This window comes from Mus pahari, chromosome X (assembly GCF_900095145.1).
Source record: "Mus pahari chromosome X, PAHARI_EIJ_v1.1, whole genome shotgun sequence".
NCBI classification, from domain to species: Eukaryota; Metazoa; Chordata; class Mammalia; order Rodentia; family Muridae; genus Mus; species Mus pahari.
The window spans coordinates 72,261,817-72,289,206 of NC_034613.1; the positions used below are offsets into that span (position 1 = coordinate 72,261,817).

At 34.7% G+C, this 27,390-nt stretch overlaps 1 protein-coding gene across 8 annotated transcripts in view; it reads left to right on the top strand.

Moving 5' to 3' along the window:
- Window positions 1-27,390, top strand: part of Dmd (dystrophin) — a 2,621,826-nt gene that overhangs the window by 1,978,832 nt on the left and 615,604 nt on the right. For all 8 annotated transcript variants that reach the window (XM_029534042.1, XM_029534043.1, XM_029534037.1 and 5 more), the window contains exon 53: window positions 24,504-24,715. In XM_029534042.1, coding sequence (XP_029389902.1) covers window positions 24,504-24,715 — 212 coding nt within the window. The remainder of the gene's footprint in view (window positions 1-24,503; window positions 24,716-27,390) is intronic.

Genomic DNA, 27,390 nt, shown 5'->3' on the forward strand with positions numbered 1-27,390 from the left:
TGTGTGTGTGTGTGTATACCTTGCTTACCTTAGTATATTTTCTAGTTACATCCTTTTACCTGAAAAACCTTGTGATTTCACTTTTCTTTATAACTGAATAGTGCTCCATTGTATATTCATACGGAATTGACATTTTGTATTTATTGATTTAAGGGCATTTAGGTTGTTTCCACTTCCTACTTACTGCAAAGAGGGCATCAATAAACATGACCAATCATGTTATTTGTCGAGTAGGATGCTGAGTCTCTTGGGCTTTTGCGAAGGGTTCTATGGAAGATCTGCTTTCCATAGTGGCTGCACCAGTTTGCCATTCTCCCAACAGTGAATAAGTGTTCCCTTCCTCTACACCCATGTGGGGTTGTCAGGTTTGTATTGTGATCTTGTATACTCTGACTGAAGTAATATGAAATCTCACAGTCATTTTTAATTTGCACTTCCTTAATTGACCAGTTTTTTAGAGACCTTTCTTACCCGGTTTTATTTATTATTATGAGAACTTTCTGTTTAGACCTTTAGTCAATTTTTGAAGTAAAAACTAGTAAAAAATTTAGCCTATTTTATATGCTAAAATAATTAGAACAGTTATTTCATGTAAAATTATATTTTATAGTAAAATAGCATACTATGCTAATAATAAAGTGGCATGATATTGTGCTCACAAATGATTGAACTGAATTAGAAAAATAATACCCAGGAGCTGAAGGGGTTGAAGCCCCATAGAAGGAACAACAATATGAACTAACCAGTACCCCCAGAGCTCCTTGGAACTATACCACCAATCAATGAAAACACGTGGTGGGACTCATGGCTCTATCTACATATGTAGCAGAGGATGGCCTAGTTGGTCGTCAATGGGAGGAGAGGACCGTGGTTCTGTGAAGGTTCTATGCCCCTGTATAGGAGAATGCCAGGACCAGTAATGGAAGTAGATGGGTTGGGGAGCAGAGGGGGAAGGGAGAGGATAGGGGATTTTTAGAGGGGAAACTAGGAAAGGGGATAACTTTTGAAATGTAAATAAAGAAAATATCTAATTAAAAAAAAGAAAACGTTGGGGGGATGAGTGGGTAGAGGAGTACACTCATAGAGGCAAAGGGGATGGAGAGAGAGGAGATGGGATGGGTAGGTAGTTTATGAATGGGTAACTAGAAAGGGGAATATCACTTGAAATGTAAATGAATAAAATGATAAATAAAATTTATTCTTTAATCAAAAGAAAAATAATTCTCATATACATACAACAGTGATTGTTCCAACTCTCCCATATAAGTATCAGAAAACCTATATGTATTATTTTGCTTTAAAGAACAAATAAATTAAGATCTGCACCTAGAAAAAAAATTAAATGTTAGGTAAAGACTTTTAATCTTGGGCATACTGGTGCAGGCCTATGTTAGCAGCACTTGAGAAGTTGAAGCTGTATTGTGAGTATGAGGACAGCCTGGGCTACATAATGAAACCCTCTCTCAAAATTTCTCAGTTCACTTTCAAGTTAATAGAAGCAACTGAGTACAAACTAGCCTTCTAAAATGAACAGATCTTTTGCGAGTAACAGTGTTTTTCATATATGTGTAAATCTGCAAATGTTTGATAATATAATTTATACAGCATAATTAAACTGTAATAAAAACAATCTTACTGATTCCCCCAGATACGGTACAATACTTTTAAAATATGTCATAAACTTTCCTTAACAATTTGCATGAATATATAAATTAGATCTTTGAAAAATTGTGCACAAAGTACAGTGAAATTTTCCTTCAAATATTTATTCATCAGTGTTCATTATGTACTTAAGATTGTACAAAGTGTTTTGGTAAAAATTATATATTATCCCAAGAAAATTATGATAGTTATCGCCATTTATGTGTTTGTTATTAGGTATGGAAATTAAATCAGCATAGTATTATTTTGTACCGTATATGTGCAATTTAAGGAAAATGTAAACAATTTGTATTTTTCTTCATTCAACTTTCTACATACTTATCCATTCATTTCTAATTACTTAATTTGATAATAACTATTTAGCTAAAGGGAAAGAACACGTATAAGTGAATCATGTTGTAAAGGAGTTGACAGTCCAGAGCTTGTGCATATATTGAAAGTAACTTTGATACAAAGAGAAATTGAGGAACAGCAACAATAATAAAATCAAGTGCAAAGACAAAAGAGATTTGATCTAATATGGGCAGTCTGTTTTATTTCATCATAAATTTCCTAAAACATTGGTCAGTGCTGAGCACAAAATTTATTTAGATTAGTTTGAGTTGATTTCCCACTAATTATATTACACATCAAAGGCAACATAGAGCAGAATCTGGGCCATAGTGCTGGTAGGAGCAAGCTTTTAGTGTGAAGTGAAGGCAACATTAGGTGGGCCCTGGAAACGCAGTCATATTTTAACAATGACAGTACTAAGTTAAAGCTGGGCGGTGGTGGCGCGCACCTTTAATCCCAGCACTTGGTAGGCAGAGGCAGGTGGATCTCTGAGAATGCACAGCCAGCCTGGTCTACAGAGTGAGTTCCAGGTCAGCCAAGGATACAAAGAAAAACCTTGTCTTGAAAACAACAACAACAACAACAACCAGACAGTACTAAGTTATATCTGATAGTTTTTATTCCTGCCACTCCTGCTATTCCAATTTAAAATGACTGTGTTAAGAAGTGGCAGCTACTTGGAGCTGGGGTTGTAAGTGCATGGAAGCAAGGTAGAGGACATGACAGAGTAAAGCCACTTACCTCATGACTGAGATGCAGAAAAGAAGGTTTGGGGGATACAGCTCAGTTAGTGGTGGGCTCTGTCCAAGCATCACAGGAAAACTAGGTGTGGTGGAACAGTCTTGCAATTCCAGCACTTAGGAGGATGAGGCAGTATGATCAGAAGCTTAAGATCACCCTCACCTACATAGCATATTCAAAGTTAGGCTGGTCTACATGAGACTTTATCTCAGATACAAACTTTATGGATTATTTTCTTTTTTGAAAAGGGAAAAGGGGACCCTGTTCTCCAACAGGGCTGCCTTGTCTGTACTCAGTGGGAGAAGATGAGCCTAACCCTGCAGAGACCTGAGAAGGGGAGGGCACATGGCAGAGGGACTCTGTGAGGTAGTAACCAGGAGGGGCAGTGATTGAGATATAAAATAAATACATATATACATTTTAAAAAGAGAAAAAGTTGAGAGGGAGAAAGAGGTAGTGGCAGGTCTAGGAGGAGTAAAGAAGAAGACATGTAACATGTATGTATAAAATTCTCAAAGAATTTATAAAAAATATTGCATTTAAAATATCAACAAGCCAAAAATAAATAAATAAATAAATAAATAGCAGCTGGTGAATACAGTAAAAGGCTGGCAAGTCAGAGTGGAAGAATATAATCCAGAAACACATTACCACTCAAGGTGTGAAGCTACATGCCTACTTACATACTTTTCTATTTCGGGGAAAGATATTAAATGTGAATTAAGTTTAATGTGTTAAAGTTTTGGAATAACCAATCCATTTTAATATCTTAAAATGATATCAAGACTTTGTATTAGTTTATGATGGCCAAAAAGTGACATGAAATTTACCCATACAACAAGAAAGTTAAACAAAAAGGAAGAAATTAAGGTAATAAATCCTTCTAATTTTTATAAAATTTATGCATTTTTAGATTTTTAAAAAATAAATCTATAAAAAGATTCATATCACTATTCACAGAAATACAATATAATAAATTATTAACAAATCCAATATATTATAGTCAATTGTCACTGAAATAAAATACATGAATAAATTAGAATAATCTGTGTACTGGCTGGTTTTGTGTATCAACTTGACACAAACTGGAGTTATCACAGAGAAAGGAGCGTCCCTTGAGGAAATGCCTCCATGAAATCCAACTGTAAGGCATTTCTCAATTAGTGATCAAGGGTGGGAGGGCCCAGCCCACTGTGGGTGGTGCCATCCCTGCACTGGTAGTCCTGGGTTCTATAAGAAAGCATGCTGAGGCAAGCCAGGGGAAGCAAGCCAGTAAGCAGCACCCCTTCACCTCCATGGCCTCTGCATCAGCTCCTGCCCCTTGGTTCCTGCCCTGTGTGAGTTCATGTCCTGACTTCCTTTGGTAATGAACAGCAGTGTGAAAGTGTAAGCTGAATAAAACTTTTCCTCCCCAACTTACTCCTTGGTCATAATGTTTTGTGCAGGAATAGAAATGCTGACTAAGACAATCTAAAATCTAAAAAATAATAATAATTCTTGTTAGTGATTTGAGAACTTGTGTGACCTAAGTTGTGTAGTTGTGTAGCTGGAATTATGAAGGATTATGGAAGAAACCTGACTGCTAAGATGGTAATGGTAGTAGAGGAAGCTTGCTATATTGTACAGATCTGGGAGTGATTTATCTATTATCTTAAAGTATGTTTCCATGAGTCAATTATAATGTGGTAAATTGGTAGATACCATTGAGAATTAGACTACTGGCATGTAATGCATCTATCACATGAAAATACCAGGATTGGACATATAGCTGTGCAACATTTTTTTGGCATTTTCTTACTTAAATCTATTTATCCCCGTCTAAGAAGAAACTATTTCATTTATTTAGTTAAGAATATTTCAAATAATTCTTAAGAATTAATATTTCATGATTAAGTATTTATCTCCCTGAAGAATTTTCACAATATAAATTATACACTGTTGACTTTCCAGAAAATTATTCTTCAATACCATATACAATGACAGATATCATATATCATTATAAGTATATGTGATGAATGCATATTGCCCAAGACATTGCAATTCTAACAATATAAGCTTTAAGAATAGGGGGAATAGTATGTAGAAAGGATAAGTTAAATTCCAGGTGGATATTTCAATTTATNTGTGACTCCAGTGTGACTTGTCTGAAATACACATTCTTAACCATTTCCTCTGTGTGTTTGTCATTTTTAAGCGCAGATTTCAATAAAGATTTCCATGGAGGTATCATTTCAGCATCTTGTGAATACTTAAATCACTTTTAAGAGAAGGAAAGAGGGGAGGTACTATTTTGGCAGAAAAAAAAAAAAACAATTTGGCAATAAATCCTGGGTCATAAGCACATGCCAAGTAATTATCAGAAAGCCTGATTTTTTGCTGCTTTACAGGTGTGATCTTAACATAATGGAGTGAACTTTGCGTTTTGAGGCTTCATGATGTTTTACAATGTGCTATGCTTTATGCTGTGGCTTTAAATAGGAGAGATTTGTAAAGCATCCTGGGAAGGTCTGCCAATTAAAAACTGGAGATTGGCTGAAGGTTTACAGCAACTGAATTTTGAATACAGATGGTGCCAAATTGAGTGTTTCCATGGCAGCAGACTCTTCCTTAATAACTTTTAAGAGAGGAAACCATCTCTCTGCAGATGTATATTTTTACAACATGTCTTCACATTGATTTTGAAGCTAATTTGTACCTAACTGGTGGTTATTTTAAATGGACTTGAATGTTCCTATATTCTGAGAAAACGTTTAGAGAATATTAGAAATAAATTTTAGGAAACTTATTAAGACACGAATGGCATGATTTAAAAAGTACTTCTTGCTCCATAGCCAAAAATGTTGAATGTCAGTAAAGTTACCATTGATCAGGGATTTCTGGACTCTTTCTAATGCTTCTTTTTGTCAATTTATATATTTACAAACCGATTACAGCTTCACCTCCCTCCTTTCCTCTCAGTCTCTCCTTCTCAGAACACCTCTCCTCTTCGCTCCTCCATTTCTCAGAGAAGGGAAGGCATCCCATGGATATCAACCCATCTTGACATAGCAAGTTGCAGTAGGTCCAGGCACATACTCTCCTATTGAACCTACACAAGGTAGCCCAGCTACGGGAAAGGGATACAAAGTCAAGCAACAGAGTCAGAGACAGCCTCTACTCCAGTTGTTAGGAGTCTCATATGAAGACCAACCTGCATATCTGTTACATATGTGTAGGGGCCTAGGTCTATCCCATGCATGCTCTCTGGTTAGTGGTTCTGTATCTACTGGCCTCTATGTGCCCATGTTATTTGATTCTGTAGGTTTACTTGTGGTGTTCTTGAACTGTCTGGCTCTTTCATTCTTTCCTCCTCCCCTTCCACAAGATTTCCAAAGACCCACCTAAGGTCTGGCTATGTGTTTCCATCAGCTGCTGGGTGAATCATTTTAAGATTACAATTATACTAGGATTTTGTCTGCAAGTAAAGTAGAATATCTTTAATAGTGTCAGGGTTGGTCTCTCTTGTGGCATGTGTCTCAACTTGTGCTATGAATTGGTTGCCCATTCCCTCAAATTTTGCTCCATCATTATCCCTGAACATATTGTAGGCAGGAAAAATTGTGGGTTAAAGGTTTTGTGGGTGAGTTCGTATCCCCATCCCTCCATTAGAAGTGTTTTCTGGTTATAGGAAGTGACCATTTCAGGATCCATGTTCCCTATTACTAGGAGTCTTAGGTAAGTTCACCCTCATAAGTTCCTGGGACTTTCCCTTGTTCTGGGTTTCTAATTGGGTCCAGAGATCTCCCCTTTACCAATCCTAGATCTCTCTTACACTTAATCCTTCTTAGTCCTCCCTGCAGTTAATCTAATTTAGTCTTCTCCACACCCAGTCCCTCCTATTCAGCTCCCCAAACTCTTTCCTGCCCAGTTCCCTCCTGCTGTTTGTTCCTGACATTGGTAGGCCTCCCTGGGAATGTGGGCAGTCTTATGTACTGGAAATGAAGTGCAGGGACAAGGTGCAGTTAGGTGCTACTGGGTGTGCCTAAGGGAACATTGGGGGCAAAGGGAATATAATAGCGTACTACCTGCATGTCCCTGGTGCCAACTGGCCTCCGGAGATTCAGGCAGATCTGGATGTCCCTGTTGCCACATAATCAAAGTCTTAATGAGTTGTTATTTTAATACCTTTATAATTCATACCAGTTAAGATTTAATTATATAGATATAATCAAAGATAACATTAGCTTATGTTATACAGACTTATGGTCTCTCAAGTTAATATTTCTCATTATTATGTGTTTTTTTCAAGAAAAATGATACAAATCATTTCAGGAAGAGCCTTATTGGTAATATTCCTATCAGGCAGTAATGTCCTCATAGATCTAGTGTCTAGTTTTCAAATATGCACACCCAGAAACTAGATTTTTGTACTTTACCTAAAGGTTATTTCTCCCTGGGTTTGACCCATCTGCACAAACTAAAAAGATAAAATACTGCATTCAAAACCCTTTGAAAGAAGAAATAGGAGGTTTGAATTCTTATAATAACATTGTAATCTTAAAACAGTGATGATAATTTTCTCATGGTGCCATCCTTCAAAATCTAATTATAGATTGCAATGCTTGATGATGACTAACAAAATTAACAAAAATAATAAACTGGTGTTATAGAAAAGGTAGATAAACTTAACCAACTTTAAAAGAAAGAGAAATAAACCATTTACCTCACTCAGTATCAAAGACAAAAGGGCACATACTTATTTCCTAGTATTCCTATTGGAGTCTTCACAGCAAACCACTCCCCACTTATAACATAGACAAAAAGACACAAAGAAGACACAAACATGTAGACATGTGCATGCACATACACATGAGATAGAGAGAGACAGAGAGACTCATCTTCACCCTCCTCCTCTGTTCCACCACAAAATAAAATTCAAGTACGTTAGTATAAACTAATGCTTTGAAAATATGTGTCTCTACAAAGATTTTAATCTCTGTTGAAAATTTATGGTGCCTCCTACGACACCATGAGAAATTTTCATATATTAATAATGTTTTGGACCACTACCACTTTAAGAAATTTCTCCAATTGCTACAGATTCAACCAGCCCTCTCTACCTTTGTACATGGATAATTTTTGTCCTAATTTTAATAGAAGTAACTGGCTTTTATTCCATTTCTGAAATGTTAGGTTTCTATTTGACAACCAGTACCCCCTGAGCTCGTGTCTCTAGCTGCATATGTAACAGAAGATGGCCTAATCGGCCATCACTGGGAAGAGAGGCCCCTTGGTCTTGCAAACTTTATATGACCCAGCACAAGGGAAGGCCTGGGCTAAGTAGTGGGAGTGGGTGGGTAGGGGAGCAGGGGTGTGGGGGTATAGGGAACTTTCGGGATAGCATTTGAAATGTAAATAAAGAAAATAATAATTAAAAAAAGGGAAAAAGAGTTACTGACGATATACATAGGTAAAAATAGAGTTAAATATATAATCAAAATGTAGAGTTAAAATGTTATTTTAAATAAAAATATACTGTTTAATACTGTAAGGAAAGTATATATGCAAGTTAAAATATATTTCACAGATGTAAAGCACTCTCACAGGTAAAAACAGCATGATATATAGATTGAATAAAGTAAGGGCAACTTTTACCTCTGAAACAAGCCAACAGCAATTATGCTTTATAAAAATTAGTTCTGGCCCTGGAAAATGAAAGTGAAGTGTTAAACTTTCCCTTCTTTCACTAATTTTTCTCAAGGCTGATTCTTGAATCATGATCACATCTTTTTAAAAAAATCAAGTTCTATAACATCTAATACATCATGATGTAGCCAATGAGCATGGAGAACAATAAAAGTGCACCTTATGAATAATCTAGTTCATGTGAGTAAGGGCCAGACTTCCTGAACTCAGCACTTACTGTTTGATTGAGGTAAACGTAGGAGTAATGTACAGGCTGTCAAGAAATTTGATTTGAAAAAAAAATTCTCAAAATAAATCAAACAAGAAAATAAGAGCAAGAAAGGAAACAGAAAGCCAAAGAAGAACATGAAGTGCCTTGTTTGAGAGGAGATGGAAATTAAATAAGAAATTTGGTTACTAAACACACTAGTATCTAGCCTTTATTTGAAATTGTAACGGAATTACTAGTTGTAAAATGGTTCACAGAAAGGCATAGCATTTTGTGATAATATAGTGAAGATATTAATTTAATTCATAATTTTCACTAATTATATAATAAACTGAGAATGAAGTTCAGTAGAATATTTACCTACCATGGGAAATGTCCTGGGTATCCCCAGCAGTGCTAAAACAACAAAAGAATAGTTTGTTCTTTCCGCACAATATTACAAATCTCATTAGAAGTGAATCCAAATAGTATTTTTTTAGCATTGGAAATAGATAGAAATGCTACAAGAATAGTAGAATATAGACTTATTTATGTCTGTGAACCTAACTCTATAAAAACAGAGTCAACAAGATAATATATAAATTGACAGCACATTATAGTATTAACAGTTATTATTTGTGAAACTTATGTCAACTTATTTTTTCTTCTGCAATTATTTGTGTTTTCCAGTGCTAAATAATTAAATGTGTTGACTTTATATTCAGAAGGTGTTTAAATATACTATAATATTATGGAGTTTCTCAAACATTTTCTTTCAGTGCTATCTCAGTCTCACAAAGATTATTTGTCCCATAGAGGGGAATTCCAGGACCAGGAAGCAGGAGTGGGTGGGTTGGGGAGCAGGGTGGGGGGAGGGTATAGGGGACTTTCGGGATATCATTCGAAATGTAAATGAAGAAAATATCTAATAAAAAAGAATGTAAAAACTCATTTTAGACTCTTTAAAAGAACCAAATAGATACACACACTATTTTTTTATTTTTCTAAAATTAGCAAAGTGCTGAGTAAATATCCAAATGATTGTTTTAGTTTTTCAGATACTTGCAATGTAAGCATCGAATAATAGTAATGAAGGACTACTTACAAATATTTACAAATGAAGGATCTCCCAGTTTTTTGTTTTGTTTTGTTTCGTCTTATTCGAAATGTACAAGTTTGAGCAAAATTTACTAAAACTCTCATGAATATATTTGCTTCCTTATCTTCACTCCCTATCATACTGTTTATTTGTATATAATATTTTTTCTTTGAATCACTGCTGATATTTGTAGTTTGTCTTTCACATGGAATTACTGAGGAGGTATTGGATTGGCACCTCATATTCATGGCTCCATTTTGGACATCAAGTTGTGAACTAAAATTCTCCAAACACATGGGACCTTAGTGATAATTTTCTCCAATCAGTCAACTGGAAAAAGGCATCCAATGAGTCTAAGATCACTGTGAAGCTGGCGGTTTTGTTTTGTTTTGTTTTGTTTTGTTTTAATACTATGTCCTTTTCTCATTGTTGATTAATTTTCACAACACCCAAGTTTTCACTTTTAAGTTTTGGGAAAAAATCTGGGATGAGTTGAAGAACTAGTCAGCAGGCTGTAAAGCAATTAGGATGATGCTGTCCTGAATGGAGGTTTTCATGGAACTCTCAAATTAGCTATTTCAGCTTTTATTAATGTTCAAAGTGAACAGAATAATGAACAGGCTATTTAGGAGGGTTTGGACTGAGAAGAGAAATCCTTTCATTAGGTTCCAAGTAACAGCTAGCTTATTAAACAGCAAGAGACGGAGATTTAGTAGAGAAAGAAAAGGATGAAAAAATATAGCAATGAGATTAAACAGTCAGTTACACCCTTCCAGCTGGTAGTAGCACGTTCATATCAGATCTGTTTTGTGAAAAATAACTGAACTAACATAGTTCTGCACAACTTTTTCATGCTTATCATGAGAAAACTTAACATTATGTGTATATATGCACCTGTACTTAAGGACAGAGTTTCTCCCTCAACTATGCTCAAATTAAAAGTCTATGTAAGTAAATTTGCATGCAAAGGCATGGATTATTAGATAATTTCTTACTTTTTCCTATAATATTTATGTCCACCTATCAGGAATAGGATAAGAGTCACTCAAGCTGGAATAAATGGAGCATTACTACCATTATTCTCACTGGAATCAATTTTATTCACTAACATAATGATATGCTTGTTAGAAACAAGAATTTCTCTTTGGCAGTAGTTACATCTAATAAGTAAGTCATTTCACGTGGATCATAAAACACAGGAAAACTAGAGAATCAAGTGCATTCACAAAAATATTGTTAGGTTGAAAAGTTGTACATGGAGGCAAAAATTAGTGACTTTTGAAAGAAACAGTGAGAAAGAAAAAATGGCAAAATTTTAGAGAAAAACAAATTATTGAAATTTCATGCAGTTATTTCTTTTTATAACCATATTAAAGGTATAAATTTGAAGTCACTTAGTGCAAATACATGTTTTGACCTTGATGTCTAATGGGTTCAATCACCTCTCTAAACTTTCTTTTTACCTTGTGTTTTGTAAAATAAATTGAATTTTAAGGGGAAAAAATTCCCTCCTGTAATTCCAACTTAATACTCTAACCAGATTCCCTGATAACTTATAAACATTCTAATTCCTTGTTCCCTATTCTTTCAAGAATTTTCTCTCATAGCCTATGTTTCTTCTATAGCCAGTTAGATTTTCATTTTAACTTCCACAATGAACACTCTAATAATATCTGTTATTTTCATGACTTATCTTTTGTCATCTATGCTCTCACTAGTCATTGAAGCATTAGCGACCATAAAAGATCTATAGCTAGCCTACATGATGGTACAAGCCACACTTCATTTCCAGAATATTTTGTTGTAAATGCACAATTACAGAAGCTTTCTTGAATTTCTCATTTGAACTTTTACATTTGGCCCCCTGTCTTTAGACAATAATCAATGTCATACGGCAAAATGTTTTCATTACTTATCTTCTTGGGGACAATTAAAAGCTAATATTCAGCATGAGATTGTGGGTTCATTTTGTTCCCAACAGAAACCTTTTCACCTTGTGATAGAGACAGAATCAGCTTTCTTATTTAGTTATAAGTAAATTAAAATTGAGCTTTTATAAGAGCCAGGCATGAGCGTTCTTAACACAGTCTATGAGCAAATACTTTGCTGATATTGCATGCAGTTTGGGTTCTAAAAGGGGAACAGTTATCTATGTATACTTTCTGTAAAAACAATAGTCAATCAGTTACATCTTTTTCCTGCAAAAGGATTGTCTGGCTTATTAAACCACAGTCACCTTGGAAGAAAGAACCTCGTATGAAGAATGGCCTTCAACATATAGCTATAGGAAAGTATGTTGATGTGACAGGCCCTAGCACACTGTGGGCTGTGTCATTGCTGGAAATTAGGTTGTAACATTAAAAGTAATTTAAGGAATCCATGATGGAGCATTCAAGTAAAAGTATTCTTCCATGGTCTCTATTAAGTTCCTGCCTTGGCTGCCTTTCATGATAGACTAATGCTATAAGCTATAAGTTATAAGCTATAAGCTATAATAAATCCTTTCCTTCCCAAGTTACTTTAGGTTATGGTGTTTGTCATAGCAACAGAGAATAAAATGACACAGATGGAGGAGGATGGTGGAGTTGGGACTTAGATCCTTTGAAGGGATTGCAAGGATTTTTCTAATGCCACTCTTTCTTCATCAAAGTCATTAATGACACACCTATCATATACCAAAAATTGAATTCTAGGCATTGCCCAGAGTTTGGATACTGCCTCATGCTTTCCATCCTATGGTATATTGCTCATGAATTCTTCCTGGTTGTCACCCATTATTAAGCTATGCCTGTATGTCTTGCCTGATATCATCTTCTGAAATTGTACATCTTTTCTTGTCTCATTCCCTAATCTCTTCTCCAGTTAGCAGTTTCATGACTGATATTCAGAATAAATAGTGTCACTTCTTGTCATTCCCATTTCAAAAGGGAATGGAGACTCATATCCTTACCATAACCACAGAAACTCCAAGGAACATAAAAATCCACATTTATGTTTTCTTTCTCATAAATGTTACATTTAAATCCATTTTATCTTGAAGGCATAGCAAAAGAAAGTGACCCAATAAAAGTGAATATGGAACTAATTTGTCTACTTAGAAAATATTTATCTAAGGAATAAGTATATGTTATTATATAAGTTATTACTTATTATTTGATATTTACATACATCCTAAATAATTCTCAGACACATGAGAGGTTATCAACAAAGGGTTGATATATATTAAAAAACAATTGAGCAAAATCACAAATAAACACATGACATACAAATATAAAGAAAAATAATTGTCAAAAGTTCCAAAAGCTTTACATGTCTAAGAACATAGAGAAAACAGTCTCTTGTTTGATACCAAGTTTTTTGTCTTTTTTTGAAGGTTAAAGTACATCTGTTTTCTATGTTTTAAAAAGAATTATTTGCTTGCTGCAATTGCAAAAGTACGATGTTATTCTATATCTCATTTTAGAGAAAACAGCAACAGCGCTTTATATTTGCTGTCACTTTGAAATTCACAAAACATTTTTCACATAGATTATGTCTTGTTAAATTTCTCTGTGGTTGTTTTTTCCTATGGGGATTCTGTTTTAGAAGATTTTTTTCTTTTAAAATTAAGGTAATTAGACCATTCCTTTTGTGTATTTCTTAGTGATAAGCTTCCCCATGTTTCATTCTCTCTCTCTCTCTCTCTCTCTCTCTCTCTCTCTCTCTCTTCTCTCTCTCTTCTCTCTCTCTTCTCTCTCCCCTCTCTCTCCCCTCTCCCTCTCCTCTCTCTCTCTCTCTCTCTCTCTCTCATTGGTCTTTCTTCTCTGAGTGTACAGCTATCATTTACCCAAAGTAAATGGAAAATATGGAAGCTATATACATATTTTTTCATTTTCTTTTCATTAAATTCAAAAGTTTACTTTAGAAGCTGCCATGCTACTTTGCAGTTTGTGCTAAAATTCGGAGTTTGCATAGTTTGAATCATGATATTTTTTACTTGTATTGTCATCATTAAAACTGGCAAAGAATTATATATGTGTCCCTCACATTTCAAACCATTTACTGTTAAAGTTCATGACTTGCTAAGGTTTCAATAAGGGAAAAAACATGAAAATAATGCTATGAATGTCAGATCCAGTCTTTGATATCTTTTACTTTGTAGCTTTCAATCTAATGCTTTATACTAAAGTGTATTTTATAATTGAGGATATTGTCTTTGTCTTACATAATAGAATTATATATATATATATATATGAAGCTGTTTATAAGGTTTAGGAGTTGGAATGGGGCTATGCTTCCATCCATTTATTTCACCTGAATAAAGAAGCCCCATTTTCATAAATTATTTAAATGCATATTTTATTCTCATAGCACTTATTACATATATGTACCAGCTTTTTGTAGTATATATGTCTGTGAGCATTTTTTCCTATATCATAATGATCTGTGGATGATAAGCAAGCACTATTTGTCCTTTCTACACATTTTGCATCTCCTCCTATGTCTCATACTCATTTCTCCTAAGTACATAAATGTGTGGCCCATCCTCAGGTAATGGGTACATCAGACATTAAATAATTACTACACAGTGCAATCTGTTTATTCAGGGCTAAGATAAGGAAACAAAAGGAAAATGATTAAGAAACTCAAAAGGCAGAACAGTGTAACCTTTGGTTTAGTCAAAGAGAATGATAAGGGATAACAAATGATTAATGGTAGTGATGTTAAACCAGACTGTGCCATCTGAAAAAGGGAGATGTATAGCTCACAGAACATATGCTGAAGAATCATATGTGTCTGTACTCCTTGAGAACAGGCTTCACATCAAGCACCAGAAGCTAAGAAACTAAAAATAAAAAAAAGAAAAGTAAAGTCTGTTTTTCAAATTTATTGTAAGAGAGTGTGTCATTTTTTTATACCTAGATAGCACAGGGGAACGTAAAGTGAATGGAATTTTACACATGATGACTGACAGAATTAGATTTTTATCTTCCAAAGAGTTATTTGACCAAATTAATGAAGATAGATAAATAATACAAATAGCCAGTATTAGATTAATAATTTGCATTTTTGGCTACATAGCAGAATCACTACAGGAAGCTTTAAAAACAATGCTGTTGCCTTGATTCCACCCCAAACCAATTAATTCAGAACCTTTGGGACTAGGTCCCAGACACTGGTATTTTTTAAAGTACCCCAGGTAATTCAAATGTGTAGAGAATCTTATGATCTAACAATTAGAGAAAGCAACAGGGGGCTTTTAATTAAGACAGCCTAAGGAAGAGATAGTCAGATGATAGGTTAGAAGAGAAATTAAAAGGGTTGAAAGGTTACATGACTTGGAATTCTCCATTAAAAGAGAAGAGGTAAGTGGAATTGAGGATGGTTTGCATGTTTCCCCTTAAATGATTAGATAGAGAAACAGATGTGTCAGGAGTTAGGCAAAGGAATGATATGCTAGATTTGGACATGTTGACACTTTCAAAGTGATTTAGTGGGTAGCTGGCTCTGTGGACCTCAGGAGATTGCTTAATACAGAGATTTGAGTGAGCTCACCTGAGAGGTAGCAATTGAAGCAGTATATGGAAATGAATTTACCAGGGAGAGTATGTAAATTAAGGTGAAATTAAAGAGAGACTCCCAATGAATAATAATATTTAAGGGGTAGACAGAACAATCTGAGAAGTGGCCAAACTGTTAGAACAAAATGAAAGCATGATTCTGTTCTCTTAATCAGAAGAGAAGACTTAAGAAGGCTTTTTCAGTGATGACACATAATGAAGGGCACTTTATGAAAATAAATACACAGTTTACAGGCTCCAGGGCTATAGCAACTTGAAGGTTACTGCTATCATCTGCAAAAGCAATTTCTGTGGCAAAAGCCAATTTGCATTGTGTGGCAACATCACCTGGGATATGATTGTGTGGATGCTGGGTGGAAACCAGTGCTTCTCAGACTTTAGCATGAATATTAAATCCCTGGAAGAATCTGGTTTAAAATGGAAATTCTAGTTTAGAAAATTGAGGAGAGAGCCTGAGTTTGAATAGAAAGTGCTGCTGTGATCCAAGCCATCTTTTTTTCTCATTAATTTATATTTTTATTCATTTTACATCCTGATCCTTACCCACCCCCACTCCCAGTCACACACACACACACACACACACACACACACACACACACACACACACACACACACACACACACACACAGAATCCCTCCACCCACCCCTTCCTCTTCCCTCTAAGAAGGTGGGTCCTCTGCTGGGTATGCTCCCATCAAGTGCTGTGTTTGAACCACTGTTCTGTGTAGGAGAAAGACATGATTTGTTAGATTGGTAGAAGGGAATAGAAAAATATTATGGGGCTTGTTGATTTGCTGATTTTTTTTTTACTTTCTTTTATACATCAGAAGTAATGTGTTCTAGAATGAGATTAAAAATCCAGAAAGTTCTGACATAGAATAATTGACATCAAGAAGTAAAGCAGACAAGAAAATAGAGTACAAGAACAGATTCATGTGTAGGAGAGAGGGGCACCTCAAAATGAAGGGAAAGAGCTGGATAAGGAAGAACACACACACACACACACACACACACACACACATATATATATATATATATATATATGTGTGTGTGTGTGTATATGATTTTATATTTTACAAATAGTTTGTACTCAGTGCATTATATTGCACTAATTTTTATTTGCTTGACTTGAAAGAAGAATCTGTGGAATGTTTGTATAATAATGACAGTGAGCCCATGTCATTTTTCTGATAGCACTTGCTTTTGTTAATTCATACAAACAAAGCTTGAGTACAAGGTGTACAAAATGAAATTTCATGTGTGGTAATGGAATTCCAATGAATGCATAAACATTCTATAAATTTATAGTGATGGCTAGGTGTTGTTATATGCATTGCATGGTTTTGGCATGGTAATAAATCTGTAGTGTTGAAATTGTAATGGGACCCTTTAAATCTGCTGTAATGGACTATTTCTATAACTTTTTATGTTGTTAGCGTTTTATTTGGTATATTTGACACCTAATTATGCAGTGACTAGGCTACTAGACAGATGAATTACCCAACAATAGGGTTTGTTTATATCACATCCAGATAGTTCCTTTTCTGTGCCTTGCATGTGACCAAGGACAATAAACTCAAATATTTTACAGTTTTTATATTACTCAGCTTTCTGCCCCTGCAATAAATTCTAGGGATAATCAACTTATAAAGTGAAAAGTTGGTAGGCCTTTTTGTTTTTAGGCTAGTGAAACATGCCATGGCAGGAACCATAGGAACATAAAACCACACATCATCTCATCATTAAAAGAAAACAGCAGAGAACAAAAGGATTTACAAGCCTCTTTTAGGACTTATCCTCAATTATCCAAAGCTTTTGCACTATGTCATGCCTGTTAAAGATTTCCAGACCCCTTTAGCAGTGACAAGCTGGAGATGGAGCATTTAACACATGGCATTTGCAGGTACTTATAAAACAAATGTTTCCCCAAATTCAGGCTTTTGTGTACACTAATAGTATCTCCATTTTTTAAAAATGTTTTATTAGATATTTTCTTCATTTACATTTCAAATGCTATCCCAAAAGTCCCCTATACCCTCCCCCTGCCCTGCTCCTCTACCCACCCACTCCCTCTTCTTGGCTCTGGTGTTCCCCTATACTGGGGCATATAAAGTTTGCAAGACCAAGGGGCCTCTCTTCCAAATGATGGCCGACTAGGCCATCTTCTGCTACATATGCAGGCAGAGACACAAGCTCTGGGGGTGCTGGTTAGTTCATATTGTTGTTCCACCTATAGGGTTGCAGCCCCCTTCAGCTCCTTGGGTTCTTTCTCAAGCTCCTCCATTGGGGGCCCTGTGTTCCATCCTATAGATGACTGTGAGCATCCACCTCTGTATTTGCCAGGAACTGGCATGGCCTCACAAGAGACAGCTATATCAGGGGCCTTTCAGCAAAATCTTGCTGGCATATGCAATAGTGTCTGCATTTGGTGGCTGATTATGGGATGGACCCCCGGGTGGGGCAGTCTCTCCATTTTTAAAATCATCTTCCATAATAACTTTCATGTGATTAATGAGACAAATAGGAAAATAAACATTCTTTAGAAGATGGACTCATTATCTGTTCCATAGGGCTATTTACCATACTTTTAAGATTATCATCTAATATTTATTTGCTAGCTGGCAATGATTGAAAAACAAAGAAACTGGCCTGAAGTCCATTTCTGGCTCCACTCATTCACATTTAGTGTGATTTTGAGCAAAGCATTTGGCCATTGTATTATTATGAATCCTGTTTCATATCCTTTAAACTTCCATTTCGACAGGTAGTGTTTTTTTTCAACATTCGAACGAGGTGTTAGCAAATTCCAAAACTGCTTAAGTAGTATGCCACTGCTTTGTCTGCTGTGGGAAAATGCTTTACTTAACAATTTAATGCTTTGAAATGTTTCAAAAGGGAAAAGAAACTGAAAGCTTTGCAGTATAGCCAAGAACTTGTCATTTAGAATCCAGAGCCTGCTCAATTACTTCATCTCTTTGATTACCCACAATCCCCATTGTTTTCTGATGCATTCCAAAGTAATTCTGTGATAACAGTTCATTTTACCTTTAAATACAATGTGTATTTCTTTGTCTATAGCTCATTATTCAGGACATTTCTTTTGTCTATACCAACCTTGATTTAGCATACATCTAAGTATTCCATTTGATGAGCTTTTATGAATAAAACATACATACCGATGTGGTGTATGCCTCTATCAAGATACAAAAAGAAAAACACCATCAATCTAGAAAAGGGCATTTTTAAAGATTGTCTTGACTTTATCTGACTTTCAGCATGACCTAGTATGTGACCATAGGATTACCAAGGTGAAACATGACTAATCACCATCTAAGGGAACAATATGGCTCTTGATATGTTGATTGCACTTGAAATCACAGTATTGGCTAAATTCTTTAGTCTTCTATCTCCAGCAGAAGCATTAAGAAACATGCATGTATTTTTCATCTTTTAGAAAAGATTTGTTGACATAAAAAAGAAACATGCATGTCACAACTTGTTACAGCTGGATAGAATCCCATAGCACAACCAATCTGCTTGCTCTTTTTTTCAACACTCAAAATTTAAGAAGCCTGAAGAAATATCACATAAGTAGTTAATAGTACATTTTTTACCCCTATAATTGAGAGCAAATTAGGGACAGATACAGATAATGAATCAGGCCACTATTTATTTCATCTCTGTAGATTAATGATCTCTTTTGTTATTATCTCTATGTTACAATATACTTAGTATACAATTAAGAGTAAATTAATGATCACTTCCATGCTCCAAACGAATCTTATCTGTTTGGTTTATATTGGTATATTTTAAATTCAGTATTTATTCTGCTTCTGTCCTCTGTGTATTTAGGTGTTTTGTTATCCCTGCATTGCAGGTTTTGGAGGTTAGAAGAAAAGCAGATAGTCAATTTGATAATAATAACTAGAACTTTGTCATGTCCCCCGATTTCCTCTCTCTAATATGTGAGATGTTATAGCACAGTAATCGCATTCCTCCTCTCTTCTTCGTAAATGGAATGAGGCAGATATGGTTACCATTTATTCCTTTTCCTCTTCTTTATGAACTTGTTTTGAACTTCTTTTTGTAGTACTTACATATTGATAAATCTTCCACAAACTCATGTGAAATACTTCTTGGAAATCAAGAGGATATACATCAATATCATCTATAATTTGGTCAATATTCTTTTTTGCTTCTCACTGCTTTAAGTCTTTGAAGAACAAACATTGAAATATATCAACATTATTCTTAGTATAGCTGTATGTAGCTAAGTACAGAAATACAGTAACGGTGATTTTTTTATTTATTGCCTCAGGAGAGTTTGTAATTCCCCATGTTTTTTCTAACCACAAAAAGATAGTTCAGAGTTCATTGTCTTGATGATACTTGGGATCATTTCTCTTATCTTTCCATACAGGTGAGCATATCTGTTCTCTTCATTTTACTCATGTGACCTCAGAAGATTAGCCCAGAGTATAAGTATAAGCTTGGGATTTTCTACATGGAATACTTGAATGATCTGTGAGATCATTAAAACCCACAGTGTGTACCCCTAGCCTATCATGGATGGGTCCTGGTAATCTGCTGTTTAGTCTTTTCCTTTTAGAAAAGCAGCAGCACCTTGTTTAACAAGGCCCTTTATGCTTGTGCCCATTGCTTAGATTTACATCACTATAATGTTGTGGCTATCCACAGTTGAAAAAGCTGATGCTTACCTAGTAAATTAACTTTTCCAATTAGAGTTTGTAGTTTTATTACAAGACTAGGACTAGAATCCAAGACACACTGACATCAAGGTTACTTTCTAAAATTCAATAACACAAACTTTTAATTAACAGGTTATAGTAGTGCTGAAATTGCTATTCTTTGTTCAGTAGCAGTTGGATGTTCAAAATAACAGTCATTTCTTTTCTACATACCAGTTATTCTTAGGAAAGCTGTAGGAATTTATTTCAGTCAAGAATGTATATCAATAATCAAAAATAGCTCATTTAAGAACGTGAAGCAAAGAATTGGTTAGTACTTAATCAACTGAACTGTTTCTTTCTGCAATATTGTGATTCTTAGCATGATTACTAGGTTTCCAATTTGACACTTCTGGAGACCTGTAAATCAAGACTCATGCTGGTTCCCAGTCTGTCATCCTGAGTCGAAGCTTTGGTTATTTACTTCCCTTCATTATCCAGCATATATTTACTCTGTAAATCAGTTGAGAAGCTTTCTGCAATGGACCTCTATGAGGAAAAAAATGTGTATTTCCGAGTTGCTTTTCAATTAGAAACATGCACAGATTGTCTGGGTTTATGTGCATATATTTTATTATTATTTCACTTTTGTATGTCAGTGGAATGTGGTATAAATGTAAATCTAACAGTATGAGCTGTAGTGACCAAATGTATTGCCATAATACATCTTTGGTCAATCAATCTCCTGGGGAAAAGTGTTGCAAATGTGATAAAAGTCTGTAATTTGAATTGCTGCCCATTATGGACAATTACTAGGTCTGTATGCTGTCCAACTCCCACACTGAACCATTTCCAGAATAACAGCTTTGCTTTGATGATCTTTATATTTTATGCCTCTTTCATCTCTTGACAAAATGAAATACCTGTAATGCTTCTAAAATTTTCTACATGTGTTTGTTCAAGGTCTTACTGCCAGTTACTCAACTGTATTGCCCAACTTTATTTTTCTCAATAGGTGAACAACTGATTAGTCTTTATGGTCTAATCTGTTATGGCAAGTAAATATACCTTACATATTCTCCTTTTGTGGTATAGAGGATCAGACTAAGAGCTCCTGAATGGTGGGCAAGCTTATTATGTTGGGTTTTTTTGTTTGTTTGTTTGTTTGTTTGTTTTTTATCACTGAGCAACATATGAAGAAATACAAGCCCTAAACCACATTGTAACTTTAGCAAACTAATCCATATAATACATGTTGTACTACATTTAAAGAAGAACCTCTAAATTATACATATAGTATATTTTATAACTTAAATAATACTTTGTTATATTTATTTATTCAATTTCAATATATGATGAAATTACACTCAGCATAAATATCTAAATTACTAAATAATCACAAACTCAATGCATCTGTGTAAAAACTACACAACTCTAGGAACAAAGTATTATCAGAACCTTGTCAGGCACTTCATAAGAATCTAAAGGCAACTACTTTCCAAAGTCTTAAAATCTCCTATTCTTTTTTCTCCGTTTATTATGATGCATTCCATCAAACAGGTTTTCAAAGTCTGCTCAATTTTAACTGTCTTTTCTATGCCTCAACATTGTATTTTTGAGATCTATCTATATTGTTACATATGGTCATAAAACTCTCACTCTATATTTACAATGTCATAGACAGATGGATGAATAGGTACAAAGATAGATAGATAGATAGATAGAGAGATAGACAGACAGACAGATAGATACATAGACACGGAAAGAGAAACAGCATATGCATTCAATAGTTTAAGTAGAATGGAAAGTGAGTAAATATAAATAAATATGCACTTTTGGCCAGGTGGCTCACACCTTTAATCCCAGCACTTGGGAGGCAGAGGCAGGCAGATTTCAGAGTTTGAGGCCAGCCTGGTCTACAGAGTGAGTTCCAGGAATATATATATGTTTAAATAAATATATGTACTTTTTTGACTGCATAAGTGCAAATAGAATTGCAAGTCAAATACTGTTTTTTATATAATTGGCAAATTGATTGTTTATTTCTCTAAAGCCTTATGCCCATGTCCTCTTATAAATGCAATAATATCTCCATAATTTCTCCTTTTCAAAATGAATTCTCATATATGTACATTGTTTCACAGTGATATATACTTCTTCTCTGTATCATATTCATCTAATTATACTTAGTTAATAATAATAATAGTACAATATTTATGGTTATTCCCTTCTAGAGTTCAACATGGCTCTAAGTTTTAAAATGCCTATAAAAATAGAATTAGGTTTATATCGAAAGACTTTTCTATATTCCTTTGTCAATGATTGAATTTCAAACAGGAAAAAAGGATTAAACAACTCAATCAAACAGGATTCATCAACTCATCATACATTTTTATGTGGAATTCAATGCATATGATGGTATTATACTAACATGATTTTGAAGTTTTACACAAACAGACAATATGGATAATGCAAATGAAATTAGTAAAAAAAAAGCTGTAGAAAAGATCCCTGAAAATATAGACTTGAAAATCAAATTAAAACCAAAGTACCCCAAATCACAGAACATTTATTTACATGAGATAGAGATTATGAGTGTCAATGAGGACAATAAAATAGAAGTTATAACAATTTTTGAAAGGATATTGAATGGAAACATAATAAAAAGACAACAAATGTTTTTCAATAAGAATGACTTAAGATTTAGGGGGAGGATTGACTTTGGAATCATCATTATTCCATTGTTATAAAAAAGAAAATGGAGAATTGAAATTGTCTTTGAGTATAATTCATTTGGCAGAGTATTACTGGAAGTATACCAAATGCCAAGTGATAAGCTCTGCTCCGGTGACTTGGTAACATTTTCTTTCTTTTAAAAAAAAAAGTTACTAACATTTGTTTTTATGTACATACACATTTGTGGGTAGGAACATGGGTGAGTGGGGTACATTTACCATGCAGCACATATGCAGAGCAGAGAACAACTTTCTACCATATAAGTCCTAGGTTTTGACCTTTGATCATCAAACCAAGCAGCATATGCCTTTTCCAACTAAGCCATCGTGCAACAAGCTTGATAGTTTTTATTTTAGTGAATATAGTAATACTAATTTGGACGATGTTTTCCAAGAAACGAATCTCAGAATGGTAGAGGAAAATGTGGTTATTAAGGTAACCAAAGAAATTACCTGTAGGGTGGTGGAACCGAGATAGGAAAAGGAAAGAAACTAAGGAAGCCAGTTATTGTGAAGGCTATTGTTTTTAACAGTTTTTCAACATTGCTAAGGGAACTCCCAGAGAATAGTGGAAAATACTTCTTATAGTTTTTTACTCAAAAGCAACAAGGACATGGATCAAGGAGTAGTGTTCTTCCAACTCTTATCTGGAATTGCCTTAATACTGCTACTGAGGCTTTAATTCTCCTTGCAAGCCTGCTCAAGATAAAAGAAATCCCTCATGCAAGTGCTTGCTAATGAGTACTCAAGGAAAGTACCAAAGGTATATAAATTAGTCACTGGCAGCATCCACTACAAATCCCTACCTGCAGCTAAGGTATCTACTTGTAGAGTGAGAAATAGAAAAGTAAAGCTATAAATCATAGTAGTATGTGATAAGTATACATGGCCATACAAAGGATGATCAGGAAAACTCTTCTTCTATAATAATGATATTTGAATATGCAGTTAGTTATCAAAGATATACCTAGAAGAAAAATGTTATATCTTAAGCCATAGATATAAAAAGCTGCACACACACACACACACACACAAAAACAACTCTGAAATAATTTGTTCCCAAGATACCTCCTTTAAAATGTCTGTTTGCAAAGATAACGTGCCCAAAAATGTATTGATAACTATAAGAATCATGGACTCATATCATCTGGATATATTACAATGTTGGTAATGTTTGGTTCTATGGATTTTGCAAGATTATTGTGTAAAATCTTCATAGTAGCATATGTATCAAGTATATTTGCCCAAATATCCCTGTTAAATATGTATAAAGAAGAGCAATGTCTTGTCTTATTTGTTCTCGTTTGACCATGAAGGCTAGAAAACATCCTCTGGAGTCAGTTCTCAGGTGTTTTCCACCATTGGTGTCTCTCTTTGAAACATCACTAAGTAAGATAGAGTAGCTACCCAATGAGCTCATTTGGGCCTGTCTCTGCTTCCCATCTTGACTCTGGATTTGGAACATCCAAACACAGATCCTTATGCCCACAAGTAAGTGCTAAGGTAATAAAGCCAAGCCCTCCAGTAACTTTCTAATTAATAATTGTTATTTAATATCAGAGTCTAAGGTTGAATTTATATTTCTAAATGTGGCATCAATATTGTAGTTTATTTCCATGCAAGTAATTTAATAGGAAGTCAAATTTGTCACCTGAAGAAATGATTTTTGTTAATTATTCTATCTATCCTACCCATAGTACTTTGGATATTTTTTAATGAGAAATATACATGTACAATGACATTTAGATCCTAAATTTCCACTGTCTTCTCTTGAGTAATAATTACTGTTCTTTATTCTTATTTTCATTCCAGTTGAAAGAATTCAGATTCAGTGGGATGAGGTACAAGAACAGCTGCAGAACAGGAGACAACAGTTGAATGAAATGTTAAAGGATTCAACACAATGGCTGGAAGCTAAGGAAGAAGCTGAACAGGTCATAGGACAGGTCAGAGGCAAGCTTGACTCATGGAAAGAAGGTCCTCACACAGTGGATGCAATCCAAAAGAAAATCACAGAAACCAAGGTTAGTGTCAAGCATGTCTTTAAAAAAATATTTGTTATAGCAAATGAAAGTATACCATAAATTAAAATTTAATGTTTTTTTAGTGAAAATTACATTTAAGAAATGAAAAATGGAATTCTTGCTCATTTTTTGATTGGTTGTTTGGTTGGTTGGCTGGTTGGCTGGTTGGTTTTGAGACAAAATCTCAAACTCAAAATCCTCAAGGTTACAGATGAGTGCCACTACATCTACATGATTTAAATTTTTGAGACACAGTGCAGGTTATCGGAAAATTGATAACTGATAGCACATTGCAAACTTAAAGTTAATTTTCATCTTGTGTTATGCACAGAGTTTAGTTTTGTTTTGTTTTGTTAATACAGGGTCTTCCATAGCCTGTTCTTGCCTTCACTTCTGATCTTCCTGCATACACCCCTGGAATCAGAAGCATGTCCTTTGCCACTGTGCTAAATTCCTGCTGGGGGTTGAATTCAAGACTTTCTGATGCTAGGCAAGCACTCTGTGAAGTGAGATAAATCCCTGCTTATCACCTGGGGTTTTCACCATACCATTCTTTTAAGAACACTTCAAATATAATATGAACACAGCACTTCTATAGTAATATGAGGTTAACTTAATATTCCTCATTTATTTTTTTGTCTCTTTTGAGAAATGGTTTCTCTGTATAGCCATGGCTGTCCTGGAACCCACTCTGTAGACCAGGCTGGTCTCGAACTCAGAAATCCGCCTGCCTCTGCCTCCCGAGTGCTAGGATTAAAGGCATGTGCCACCACGCCCAGCTTGATGTATGGTTCTTCTATTCTTAGGAAAAGTAATAGATATATTCCCCCTTATACCTCACTAGAGAAGGGAGTGAGTGGGAATCAGAAAATGTATAAGGGGACCTTGTATTCTCACTTTCTTCTACCTTTCTCTGATGTTAGTACAGCATTATCTATGCTTCTTGTTCTTCCTTCTCTTTTCTCCTTTTTCTTTTAAAATGTTAGAAATACCTTTCCACTTAATAGTTTAGCACTCTCTAGGCTAAAAGGAAGTGGTAAAGAATAAAATGCATTCATCTTATCAAGCACCATGCATGGCGCTTTATGTACTCTGACCGTCAGAGACATTAAATGTTAAACCGAAGATACTGTCAAGAGATAATGTGGTCAGAAGGTGGTATGGTTGGATATTTGATCAAAAACTCTCCACTGTTTTTTCCACTCCGTCAGAAAGTCTTTCTTGTAGGCAAGGATCTGAATCTGACATACGTTTTGTTATCTAAGTAAAAAAACAACAAAAAAAAAAACAAAACAAAAAAAAAACAAACAAAAAAAACCATAATTTTCTCGGATAATGTCTTTTTATTCATTTCTAAAATATCTCATATCCAAAGCAGTCTGTTTATAATATGTTAAGTTGTATTGAGAAAGAAAACCTGAGATATCAAGAAAATAATACAGCCAGCCATGGTGGCACGCGCCTTTAATCCCAGCACTTGGGAGGCAGAGACAGGCGGATTTCTGAGTTCGAGGCCAGCCTGGTCTACAGAGTGAGTTCCAGGACAGCCAGGGCTATACAGAGAAACCCTGTCTTGAAAAACAAAACAAAAAACAACAACAAAAAGAAAAAAAAATACAATAACAATTAATAATAATTGATTTATTAGTTATAGTCAATTAGAACCTGATAGATCCTTTCTTACAATCTCTGTCCAACTTGGGAATAAGCTTTTCTAGTTTTTGCAAACCTTTGTTTTAAAGTCGTGGAGAGTGTGCTCATTTAGTCCAGGAACTTTATGGAAGGCCTAGGATTTCTGCCATGTCTCACTCACCAGATCTTTTTTCCAGTAAATTTCAGATATGCTAACTGGTATTAATAATCTTTTAGCTAATATTCATCAAAGCTACTTTGTTAGAGAATCTCAGCTTCTGTGAAGTTAAGATCTTTGGTATACAAACATTCTTCAAGGCTATGTGGGATTATAAGACTCATTATTCCATCTATTATTAATAATTTCCTAACACAGATGCATAAGTAATTTCTAATACTTGTTTTCTTACTTCTTGAGCTATTTGAAATTCAATCCACATGGTTATCCTTGATTGTTCTGTTCTTAACTATAAGCTAATATAGTATGAATTTCACAGATCATAAACAAAGGGGGTTAGTGGATACAAAACTATCAAGAAGAGGGTTTGAGATAGATGGGAAATAAAGGAAAATGAGATGTAAGTAGTGCTATATTTGACTCTAAAGGAGGACAATTGAAAAATATCTTACCCTGAAAGAATCCTAAGAGGATGTCAGGAATTATTAGGGTGTAATAAGTAGCTGTTTTAAAAAGACTAAAAGAAAAGAAAATATAGTAGAAGAAAACAAAAGTCTATATATGGACAGATATTTTTTAATTAAAAGTTTTTTATTTATTATTATTTTCTTTATTTGCATTTCAAATACTATCCTGAAAGTTCCCTATACATCCCCCCCCGCCCCTGCTCCCCTACCCACCCACTCCCACTGCTTGACCCTGGCCTTCCCCTGTGCTGGGTCTTAAAAGACCCAACACAACATAAGATTTTATTATAATTACTATCTTCTTCAAGACTTTTAAAAATGGTTTTGAGTAGTCTTCTGTCTACTTAAAAAATGACTCAGCCATTATCTATAGAAATTGTAAGCATTCTTGTCTGCTT